At 41.2% G+C, this 13,079-nt stretch overlaps 1 protein-coding gene across 2 annotated transcripts in view; it reads left to right on the top strand.

The window, feature by feature from the left end:
- Window positions 1–13,079, top strand: part of slc39a11 (solute carrier family 39, member 11) — a 103,304-nt gene that overhangs the window by 87,094 nt on the left and 3,131 nt on the right. For both annotated transcript variants that reach the window (XM_080455326.1, XM_080455325.1), the window contains exons 6-7: window positions 3,538–3,711; window positions 12,195–12,264. In XM_080455326.1, the coding sequence (XP_080311452.1) occupies window positions 3,538–3,711; window positions 12,195–12,264 (244 nt within the window). The remainder of the gene's footprint in view (window positions 1–3,537; window positions 3,712–12,194; window positions 12,265–13,079) is intronic.

Genomic DNA, 13,079 nt, shown 5'->3' with positions numbered 1-13,079 from the left:
TTGCTAGTCGTGCTACACATTATTATAAAAGATGGACATACCAAACGATTATTATACCAAACTAAACACATTTTAAACTAGGGGAATCATTTTGGAGGTGCACGACACCAGAGGTTCTGGTCATTGGTTCCGGCCGCCTGATGACGTAAAGTTATTTCCGCTCCGACCGCATCAGAAACCCAAAAATAGTATTGATCCCAAGCTATGACCTTTGACACGATCTAAATGTCTCAATGGAAGAGCATGGAGACAAAATACAACCACCCCAATTGTATAAGTTATATTGTTTTAACATACTCTACCATACATATTGGACAAAATTACATTTTATTCATTAAAAAAAAGTTACACAGTGCCGCTTTGATTTGTGTTTCAACAGGTGTGCAGATCAAGTGTTAGTATAATCATAATACTAAAATAGTGCAACAGCCATAGTTTGTCGTGAATTTATAAATTATGTATTACTGAAGTCTTTGGAAACGTTATATAGGGAGAGAAAATGTCTTTTGGACATTGACTCCTTAATGGTCTACTGTTTCTAGAGCAAGGGTTTGAGTTCTAAAAGAACTATAGTGCGACAAGTGGTCTGAGATTTCATCAAAGCTTAAAGCTGCAATCCATAACTTCTTTTAGTGAACAAAATGCTATTTGAACCAATCTGTATGGTAGAGTATATTAATACAATATAACAAACAAAATTGTGATGGTTGGAGGTGGTCTTCCTGCTCTTCTATTGTGAAATGTAGATCCTGTGGTGGGGTAGGATCACTACTGGTTGACAATAGGTATTACATTAAACTTAAATGGCAATTTAGCTTTAAGTAAGGACTCAAGTGAGCTGTAAGCTCATTCAGGTCCATTTACAATGTAAACACAAAAAGAGTTATTTTTCATTTGGTTCAATTCATTCGTTGAAAATAGCCTATCTACAAGCTCTGTGAAGAGATTTGTCGAGGGGGAAAAGGAGCGGAGACCGGTCAACTAAGTACTGTATGGGCTTTAAGTGGTTAAGACAACAGTGTGGTAAGTGGTTCATACCCAGTAGCCTCTGCTTACTGTTTATCTGCACTCGTTTGACAATTAATTGTCTTTGTCCACAACACACATCACACACAAAACACTAGACTGCCCCAACGCTCCTGATTTCGTGTATAGAGGGGCGGGTGTATAGAGCCGGCGAGAGATTGCGCCTGATCCCATTGGTTCACCGATCTGTCCGTCAACCCCCGCCCCGTTAACACAACATTACGAGCGACGCCCACTGCACTCTGGTTGGTTGGGAAGTGAAACACTTCCTCATACCGAGTACACCGACGCGCTGGGCCAGGCTTTTATTTTTTAGCAAAACTAAACAATAAAAGCCTGGAGATCGAGGCTAACAAAACACTGACGTTGGCCTACAAAGCAACCAAAGGTATGGCACCCCCGTATCTTCAAAGCCTGATCCAACCCTACAACCCCTCCCGCTCTCTCAGATCAGCTAACACAGGGAAGCTGTCAGAACCTTCGCTAAAACATCCGGGACAACAGGCTCCACACGTCCCAGGCTCTTCTCCCTTCTGGCTCCCAAACTATGGAATGAACCCCCCATTGTAATTAGGACTGCAGACGCACTCCCAATCTTCTGCCGTAATCTGAAGACTCACCTCTTCAGACTCCACCTCAGCCCGTAGCACTATGCCCTAGCCTTGACGACCTTGCAGGATTATGCAAAGGCTGAAATGTAACTTAGATAGCATGCTATGTAGACAGATGCCAGGTCATTGTTGACCTGGCATCCTATAGTGTGTATAGTTTCAATGTAGGCTGATGATAGGTTCTTGGTTTACGTATTAGTTATTATTAGATTATTGGTTTACTTATGTATTACTTTATTATTACTTTATTATTAGATTACTATTTGTATGCATTTGATGTATTATGTGTATTATGATGTATTATCTTGTGTCCTTGCTTACTGTAAATCGCTCTGGATTAAGAGTGTCTGCTAAATGCCTAAACTGTAAACTGTAAACATCAAGACTTCTCACACAGTACAGTGCAATGCCATTTTCATTTATGGGCATTTATTTATAGCAGATTTATAGCAGTCTGCATACTGATAGCGTCAGGCAATTAATTAACCAAGTTCCTGTTACCGGAGATGCTGATTGTTATAGGAAGCTTCCCGGGGTCTTTGTTATTTCAGTCAAAGGAAAATCAGTCTAGAAAATGTGTCATTATTCCCCCAGAGGTGGTGATATAACATAATGACATACTGTATTGTACATGATAATTGACCTTAGAAAGGTGGTTTACTCAGGCACTTAACTAAACAGATTGTTACTATTATTGTGGACCAATCTATTTCTAATATCCTGTTTCCTCAAGTCAATTGGGTCACTGTGTTGCTGAGTGTCGTGTGTTACTGATACGTTTTGTGTCATCGGGTGGAAATCGCCTGTGATTCACATGATGAGAGCTTGCCCTGTTTGACAACTGATTGACTTCTTTCAAGCTACTGTAAGCTTAAAGGAAGCCTTTACTTTTTTTCAACCGTACTTCCATAGCACATCAGTCCTAATGCTAATCCCTATAGGATGGTACCACTTCTGTCTACTTGCTGTGTTTCACAGGAAGTACATTTACTTGAGTACTGTAATGAAGTGCTTTTTTATTTATTACATTTTTTCAAGCACATGGCTTTCACTGCGCTACATTTCTAGCTTGCAGTCCCTGCAAGCAGTACAGTGTGGCAGGGATTTCAAGACAGATTTCTAACTTATTTTTTTTATTGTACAGAGAGGGCATTATTATCATGCCTGCTAATCAAGCTTTTTTTTTTTTTTTTTTTAAGAACACCATTGAAGCAAGACTAGTCTAAGACTAGCTCCTTACACCTAAGGACCAAAGTAGTTTGAACGACTTAACCATCGTTACAACCAATCACTTTCACCAGTGGGGCCTGAGGGTGGCACTGAGAGGACAGTCATAAAGAATATACAGTATATATTAGGGGTGTGCCGATTACTAATTTCATGAAACGATACGATACGATATTGGGCTCACGACATCGATACGATACGATATATGGCACTTTTTTATTATGAAAATATATGGGCAAAGCAAATGCAAATGCAAATGCAAACAAATATTTCTGTTTTGCATTATTCAGACATGCAAACTTGTAGCTTTTCAGCTACAATAGCCGTTTTGAATCCAAATAGGGCAATAGTGTGACACCTGACCCGTATATATATAATATACATACAGTATATCTACAAATGTGTATGAAAGCAGCCTTCGTGACGTGCTTCAAGGTGTGTTCTTCACCTCCCGACAACTTATTTTTGTCTCCACGAATGTCATCTGTCGGAAGAACCGCACCTGACTTGAGTTGATTAAAATACATAACATTTTTAATGCATTAATTCCATAAATTAATAATATCGAGTTGATGTATACATTTTGACAGCCCTAGTTGTTTAACATTGTTTTTAACATTTTTATCACCTCTCTCTCTCTCTCTCTCTCTCTCTCTCTCTCTCTCTGCGGCAGATAAGCTAGAAAACGGTGTGGGTGAGGTGTACCAGAGGAGGAGAGGCCCCCAGGCCGGCATCTCAGAGGAACAGGAAACAGAAAGCAGGCAACAGGAAGGGACGGGGCAGACAGGAAACAGTTGGAGACGTATTCTCCTACTCATCCTAGCCATCACCATCCACAACATTCCAGGTCAGATGTTCTTACTCGAGGGAATAGCACAAGCTTCCTCTGTGACCCTCCTTTCATAGCAAAAAAGCAAAAAAGTAAACATATACTTGAAAAGACAAACTGGTGCAAAGGCTCTGGCTTGATAGCTGCCCACAAAGATGCCATGGTTTATATAGGTTAGACCAGATGTGGAGGAATTGCCAGGGTAAGATAAGGTAAGAGAAATGGTTGGAGGCAGGGGGGGCGGCAGGGGCGGTGGAACAATTCTTGATGTGGGGGGCCAGTAGAGGGGAAAAGAAATGACATCATGACAACATCCCGTGCAGATATTATTCAACCAGAGCCCTACACGTTTACTGTCATCGGTGTCTTTGAGCAATTAAAGTGCAAATAGTCAGTCACAGTGAGTGACACACACATACACACACTGCATCCTTGCAATGACAGAATGTTACGGCTACAATATTACCTATGCTGCTTCATTTGGCTTCAATAACATCTCTGACTTGTACGTTATGGCTGCACAAAGCGTGTGTCAGAAAGATCAATACGTTGCAAAAATAATTCATCCAGACATGGTTGAGCGAAGCGCAGCCTATTGATAAACTTGTGCACAGATTTCAGATCGCATATTATGCAGCAAGCATCTAGGTCGATTATTGTAATGACTCCTATAGACACGGCCAGCCGGCCGCGGGTGTAATGATATTTCCAATTACCATAATCACTGAAAAAGTGGGGGGACAAAAGGCATGATAAATATCAGAGAGTAAAAACTAACAAACAAAATGAAGCCTCATCAGATGACTGTGACACTGTGAAAACCTCATGGATCACCTGTTGACATCACGCTGTCCACTTCAGTAACATGTAAACACATTTCGAGTGGACTGATTTCCATTCTATCAGGACTAAACGAATGCAAGGTCACTGCTTCAGGCGCTGATGGTGTTTGACTGCAGGAAGTACGAGTGAGAGGGTGAATTAATGACACGTGACGCGGAGGTAGGATGCGGTCATAAGAGAAATTACCGGAGTGCACTCTACTGATTGAGAACATGCTGTTTTGTTGACAACCAATTCATTAGTGGGACTTGGGTATCTGGGTATATTGTTTTCATAACTAGCTACGTGCTCACAAATAAATACATACAGTACGTACATACATACTGCCATAGATATACACACCTGCCCAGACAGCAGATGTGCTCACAGTCAGGTTTGCACTTTAACCGGAGAATGAGACGCAAGAAGTGTGCCCAGCTCTTTTTCTAAACTTCAGTCGTCTCCAGGCTTGACTCCCTCCTTGCTGGTCTGTCTGAATGCTCTCCCAAACCCCTTCAGCTGATCCAGAATGCCACGGCACGCCTGGTTTTCAACCTCCTAAATCCCACATCTCATCATTCTGTGCTCACTTCACTGGCCTGATGATCCACCCCCTCCTCCACACACATCACGATCAGCAAACACGGGATATCTGTCCCTCCTCTCCCTACGACATCCTCCTGGCTAACAAGCTGTGGAATGCCCCCCCCACCTACCCAGTCAGAACTGCAGACTCACTCCCCATTTTCCGCCATTGTCTGAACTCACCTCTTCAGACTCCACCTCACCCCTAGCCACTTCTTATTTTCCTCCTCTTTGTTCACTTATATGCTATGTACTGTATGTTATTTACAGTAGATAGACGTACGCTGTTTGCTTGTCCACAGATGCTAAGTATGTATATGTTATTTTGATAGGATGATTAAGACAGATGCAAGGTTTGAAGTTTACCCTATCGGGGTAAACAGGCTATCCTAGTTATTTTGTCCTTATCCTAAATTGTTTTCTTGTCAGTGTATTTACTGGACCTCTTTACTCTTTATTCTTATCTTTATTCTTATTCTTTGTTCTTGCAAGTTGCTCTGGATAGCAGTGACATGTAAACACTGACACACATTTATCACTTCCCTTCTCGACAGCCATTTGATTGTCTTAGAATTTGACACCACAGACACCTACAATAAGCTAATTCATAAGAAAGACACGCTACTCACAATCCAGCTAAACCCAGAACACTATTTAGTATGCAATTCATTGAGCCATGATCAAAAAACACTTATATGTGTGATTGATTCACTATTGAATTGAAGGTGAATGAATAACTGAGATGTGAAGGGTGCTGCCTGGGACTGGTGGAATACGCCTGCCAGATGCCTCTACGATAGGAAAGAACCAAGCAGCTTTTGTGACAGCCACGCTACAGATGATTTACATGGGGAGCACAACTTGTACCTGGCATCAGTGACTGATTGAGTTGAACACTACAGGGTGATTTTCTTTTAAAGATCAGTCAGAGCATTTCTGCTCTAGCATACATAAGTCAGACATAAAGAGAGCGTTAGAGAGATTGGGTGACATGCAATACCATTCACCATGCCGGTCTCCAGCTCGGCAGACCGGCAGGTAACAAGCAACTAAAGTAATAGCCAGCACTCCAAAGTCCTTCTGGTACTTTTAATTCATATGCAGCACGGACAACAGCATACGCGGGCGCGTTTCGGCGTCAAGCCTTCCTCAGCGTGTATCATGCACGCTGAGGAAGGCTTGACGCCGAAACACAGTGAATTACTGAATTACTGTGAATCTTTGTGAGCCGTGCACCCGCAAACTGCACCATACTATATACAGACTGAGAGTGCTCGTTGTTATTTTCTAAGGTAACAAGCAACGCCAAGAGAGCTAGCTCCCTTGGAGGAGCAAGTTACGACCGGGTCTTTTGCGGGGTTGCTACACTATATATACTGTAGTACTTTCTTCTTTCTTTTTTTTCACAATGCAACTTTAAAGTCGGTGTAAGTGATATTTTTGTTGTAAAAACTCAACAATTTCATCCAATCAGGGGAGAGAACTCCAAAAAGTTCAGCTTCCATTTTATAGTACTCATTTTTGTTTCATCACTTTCAATTGCACTTGTTTATACTGTATCCTGTATGGATTCTCTCTAATGTTTCTCATTCCAACAATGTTCCACATCAAACTGGATGTCTCCCCCCTGGTTACTGGTGCGTTTAATGCTATATTGGCAGTTTGGTTTCTTTCTCAAAATGAAAGAGATTGGTCCTGTATTGTTTTGCCCTGTAGTCCATAATAGCTCAGACTTTTTTTATATAGCGCTTTTTTCGAAGTATGCAAATTCGCTTTACATAAAAGAAAAGTAAAAAACATAATTAAGAAAAAACTAAAAGAATACAAATAGGGGTGTGCCGATACACTAATTTCACCAAACGATACGATACGATATTTGGCTCACAACTTCGATACGATTACGATACGCACTTTTTTTATTATGAAAAATATATGGGGGAGAAAAAAAGCAAATGCAAACAAATAATTCTGTTTTTGCATTATTCAGATATGCGAACTTGTAGCTTTTCAGCTACAATAGCCGTTTTGAATCCAAATAGCGCAATAGTGTGACACCTGACCCGAAAAAACAACAACATGTTGTCACCCTTTTCACCTCGGAGCTGTTTGCATGCTTGATTATTATTATTGTAAAAAAATTTAAAAGATTTTTTTTTCTTTTTTTTCTTTGTTTTCGTGACGATACATATCGTCACGAAAACGTATCGCGATATATCGCGGGACGATATATTGGCACACCCCTAAATACAAATATAAGTGCTAGTTAAAATGTATAAAAGTTTAAGCATGGGTTGGGGGGACATCTTAATTCGACCTCAGCTGGGAAAGGCTATCCTGAAGATCATGGGTTTCAGCACCTGTCAGTCAGGCCCCATTCTACCCATGGAGTGTGCTCACCTACAGCAAGCACACAATATACTACACACTTCTCTTTCTTTATATCAAATTCCTACACTTGAATGAAAAAGTGTATTTTTCTACTCATTAAAGTTGGCCATCTGTCATTCTGCTCCCTGTTTGGGTCTCAACTCACTGCTTGATGAACACTGTTCTAAACCAGTGGTTCTCAACCCTTTCTGGATCATGGCCCACTTGAGAATCTCCAAAGTGTTTGTGGCCCACCCACATAGCAGCCCTTTGGCTGCCATGTTAAGAAAACATGAAACATTTTAATCGCATTGTCAGCTTTTAGATCTGCTATTTTCACAATTCTTCATGACACCGTCATGCGACGTGTAAAATGTGTAAAATAAGTGGTTAATCAATTTATATATTATATATATATATATATATATATATATATGTGTATTTCTTTCTTTTTTTTTTCTTTTTTTTTTACATAATTTTAAGAACACGCTTCTCAATTATTCGTTTAATTGAAAAAGTTGAATAATCGCTAATAAGATAATCTATAGTTGCAGAACCTACATGAAAGCAGTATGTTGTTTTATTTCTCACATGACACAGTTGATTTATTTTGTTAATTTATTATGTTAAGTTAATTGTATGAATAAATTGCTGTAGCATTGTCTTTCATTAACTATATGGCTAAATTAGCATCTTATCTTATCTCCAGTACAGTATTAGCTGTGTGTAAAATACCATTGACTTTCATTGCCTGTATTAATAAATTAGCCGTGTCTCATTTCCTACATGAATACATTAGCTTTGTTTTGCATATTACATGAATAAATTAGTGAAGGCATGTTCTCTATCCCTGAGCCAGAGATTGATGGTGTGTGAAATACATTGAGTTAGTGGGAATGGGTATTTGTGTGCTTGTGTTTTTAATGTGTGAGCAAGAAGCTATAAGTCAGTAAGAAAGACAGATTGTGAATGGGAATGTGGATTATGTATGTGCTGCATGGCTGCCTGGTTAAGTGTGTGTGGGTGTGGGTGGGTGTAAGGCTCTTCTTTCCCATACATTGAGCAACCTTTTCTGATCTAACGTTATCTTCGTTCCCCTTTCCCAACAGTCACGTTTAAGGTGCAAGTCAATTGAAGGGAAGGTTTAACCACTCTATAACTGGCATTAAAAAAAAGTGCTTAGGAGCCGAGATACAGCCTTTTTCAGTGAAAAGTTAAACAAGGAGTGAATGGAGCAGCAACTCTTCAGATAATGATATATAAAAATATAAATAAATGATATGTATTTTTTTTTTTTTAAACACGTCAAACACGTCATTGGCACGTTGCGCCATTGCGGCAAAACACGTGAACCGCGTCAATGGCACTCAATGAGTTAAGGTCAGGACAGTTCCCATAGCAGGAAGTGATGCAGTCAGTCAGAATGCTCTCTCTGTTACCTCTGTAGAAGGCCTGCACGACCTTAGGGCCCCCGTCTTGATGCCTGAGAACGTAGAGGTAAACCAAGTGGTGTGAGGAAGTCACACCACTTGGTTCGTGTGGACTTCCCAGGTGAGTTTCTCAGTGATGTGAATGTCAAGTAATTTGACGTCGCTGACCCTCTCCACTGCAGCCCCATCAATTTAGATGGGGTGTGCTTTCTGCCTGACTTACGGTAGCCCAGGATCAGCTCTTTGGTCTTAGGCTTTCTTATCCGTGATCAGGCCTGGCTATCACTGTCATTTCGTCAGCAAACTTGACCACTGAGTTGGAGTTGTACATGGCCACGCAGTCGTAGGTGTACAGAGAGTAGAGAAGGGGACAGAAGTAAAAAAAAAAAAAAAAAGAGCCAGCAGGGACTGGAAAAGTTTACTCACAAGCTACATTGCCTATGGAAAAATCACAGAGCAGACATCAGTACACAGGAGAGGCTCTCAAGTTTCAACATTTTCAATCTCAAGTCAATGCAGCATTTCTCTGAGGGATTGTGTTGCTTACTGCCTGAAGTTGTGGTCCCCCAAAGACAATAAGGGTGTTCTGTGGAGAGCCAGATCAGCCAGCTTATATAGCTCGTACACTGTAAAATCCTGAGTATTCATCTAACTCTGAGAGTGTACAAATGGAACCCCATTTGGAGTTAAAATGAGATAAATTGACGCTGCAGAATTTACTGTGTATATATACAGTAGGCAATCGGTGCCACTATCTCCTACTGATTTAGAAGTGTCTCGGTACATACTGTACAGTACCTTCCATCGATCAGCTGACGCATAGGGGCTATGCGCTGTCCATGGTGCTGAAATCTCTCCGCAGGCCTCTACTCTTCCTAGTGGACAAGCTTGGCGGTTCGGGCCCATGGTGATACTCCACATACTACCCCCACAAACCAGACCACCATCTATACGTGTACAATAATAAAAAATATCTCCTGTAGGGCTGTTCTCGACTAAAGAAAGTCAACTAATCGTCTTCGGAATCTCTCGACTAATCGATTCGTTTATTTCATCGCCAAATCTGTCAAATTGTGTTTGCTGCACGCAGAGACCAACCTTTTCAAGTTTTCATATCTCTAAGAGCCAGACCGTTTTCAAATGCTTCTGTCTAAACAGTCTGTGCGTCATAAGCGCTGAAAAGGAGAAGGGAGTAAAGCGGATACCCCGCCTCCCCCCTCTTCCGTTTTGTCTTTGTGGTCGCGTAAATTTGTCATAAGGATAAGGATAATTCCTTTTAACAGGTCGTTCATGAAAGTCCTTGCGGTCTTGTTTCCAATGAGAACCTGTGAGCTATTAGGGGTTAAGAGTCTTGCTCAGGGATAAATTTCATTTCATCGACACATATGCTGGCCTGGCCTGGAATCGAACCTGGGGCAACCAGGGCCTCTGGCTCCCTAGGCGGGCTCACTAACCACTCAGCTATGGCCGCCCCATACTACATACTGTAAATCTAATTAGTCAAACCATATAACTTGCTGCTTGGCAGAAATGGAAATTAAAAAATATATTTTAAAGATCAATTTACAAAGTCTTGGTCAATTTGATCTTATATGTGAGAGGACGGCCCTACTCTCATGTGATGCTGTCAGTTCTGTGACGTTGCAGAAACCTTCGCACAGACACACACTCATTTGCATCACTAGCTATTCCCCCCAGTTTCTGACTGTGTCAAACATGTGGAGCGCCTTTCCATGAGTAATTTAGACCAAGAGAGAAAGAGCGTAGCTCGGGAATGGAAGGAGAAGAAATCGAGAGGGACATAGGTTTGGAAGGAAGAAAGGAGACTGCGCTAGAGGGAGAGAGATTAGAACTTTGTTGTATAGACAAAGCGCCAGTTTCAATCACAGAGTGATACAAACGCACTTATAAGAGCCCCTGAAGCAGCTGACACCTTTGGTCTTTGTCTGCCATTGATCTTCAGGAACCAACAGCACTGTTCTATATGAATGTCAAGGGGGCCAGATAGAGGAAAGAGTAGAATAGAATAGAGAAAGGGAGGGTGTGAGGAGTGGAAGAGGACAGGAGAGTATAGGGGAAAAGATGGAGAGGAGAACGTGTGTGTGTGTGTGTGTGTGTGTGTGTGTGTGTGTGTGTGTGTGTGTGTGTGTGTGTGTGTGTGTGTGTGTGTGTGTGTGTGTGTGCGCGCGTAACTTTCCTATTCCAATTTGCAACCAACAAAAGGTTAGGAAGGTTATGTTGCAGAATTACTCTTGGGAAACACTTTTTCTATTGAAACGCTATTTCAATTGAAAATAGCATTTTGTGTTTTTGTAAGCGCAATTACTGCCTGTTCATGTTTACTACAGCAATACAACTACTAAAAAAAGAAAACACCCTGCTGCTAAACATTGACATTGTCAACTCTAATTTTTCAGCCTGCCGTGCACACTTAGAATAGACAGCCGTGAAACCAAGAGGGAAAAGGTCACAGGACTGTGTGTGCGTGTGCGTGCGCGTGCATGCATATTATCTTACTTATACCATGGTCGCTTTGCCAACAGCTTTCCAATATTTTGGAGCAATACAACCAAACAGCACTATTGGAGCCACTGAGCAGTTGCTAAAAGGCACCTCAGCAGTAGTTCTGGAGGAAAGGTAGAGGTGATTTCTCCATTCAGTAGCTACTTTAACACTGTGTACTAATGAATTCATATTGTGATGAATACATGAATGCAGGATAAATGCATGCAGATGGGTTTGTCTCTGTATACACTGTATACTACAGGCACATCATAATAGGCAAACATTTGGCATAAATGTAGATTGGCGTAAAAGGAAGTACAGTGTAGGGCTGTAGTGGTTAAGTCGTACCCACCGTATTTCATAACAGATACAAGATAAGACGGAAACTGAAGGTCCAGGGGTTGTTATGTTAAATCAGATGGCTTTAACCCATTAATACCTGGAACGCATCTGTGTCACTTTAGATTTCTTTGGCTATTCAAAAATAGCAGATATACAAGCTCATAGCGCGGCACCGAGTGCCGCGCTATGAACTTGTAGATCTGCTATTTTTGAAAAATCTTAAACATTTTTTTTTTTTTTCAAATACATTTTAGGATTTAGAAAACATTTTTAAGAATCGCCTCAGGTCTTAAAGGGTTAAAACCCTGAGGGGATTTAGTCCCAGGTCACTCTGCAGGCGGGTGCTAGGTCATCCAACCCTTGTTTACCCCCGGTTCTTCCCTCTTGTCACACTGTTTCTTTGCTGCATGTTGTAGTAACATTGTGTGTGTGTTGTGTGTATTTTTGCAGAGGGCTTAGCTGTGGGAGTAGGATTTGGCGCAATTGGAAAAACGTCATCTGCCACTTTTGAGAGTGCCAGGTAAGATCAATGAAAATGCAGCCCTACACACACACGCACATGCACACGCACACGCACACGCACACGCACACACACACACACACACACACACACACACACACACACACACACACACACACACACACACACACACACACACACACGCGCACACACACACACACACACACAACAAACTGCTCTCCACTTAAAGCTGCTGTAAGTGATATTTGTTTTTGTTTAAAAAGAAAGTTAAAGATAACCCTAACCCATTTTTATACCAATGCTTTACTGTATTGAAATTTTGACATTTTCCCAAAAGAATCAACAATTGTCCAGACATATTCAAAGAATATCAATAATAGGGAAGAATAGAAAAAAAAAAAATTGGCAATAATATCATTTCACTGATTTATGAATACGGGTCAGTTGGAACGGCTCAGTTATGCATTGCTTTGTGCTCCTGGCATAGTGGCTCTTTTCAACTAGACAAGAACTAAGTGGCACATGGCATGTAACTCATTTCATGGCTTCTGGATTCATGTCCATACGCTACAGCTCAGTTTCAGTCAGACAACCCATTTGGGCACTGCCCAGGAGGTTGTATTGACCTGAGTTCCAGGAATCCAATGGAGGAGCAAGCAGTGGGGGTGTCCTCGAAACATGCAGGCTGCATTCACGCAAGCATTATTACAAAGAATATTTGCACGTCTTCCATTGTTCAGATTCCCTGAAAATATTTCTGTTGAAAATGTTACGTTTACGTTCATATCATGGAAAGGAACTAAAATATCTAACTACGATTTTGTTTGAAGCCAAGTCTAAATGGATAAAAACTC

Source organism: Gymnoscopelus braueri (assembly GCF_963280865.1).
Source record: "Gymnoscopelus braueri genome assembly, chromosome: 17".
Lineage (NCBI taxonomy): Eukaryota > Metazoa > Chordata > Actinopteri > Myctophiformes > Myctophidae > Gymnoscopelus > Gymnoscopelus braueri.
This window is presented reverse-complemented; position numbering and strand designations above follow the sequence as displayed.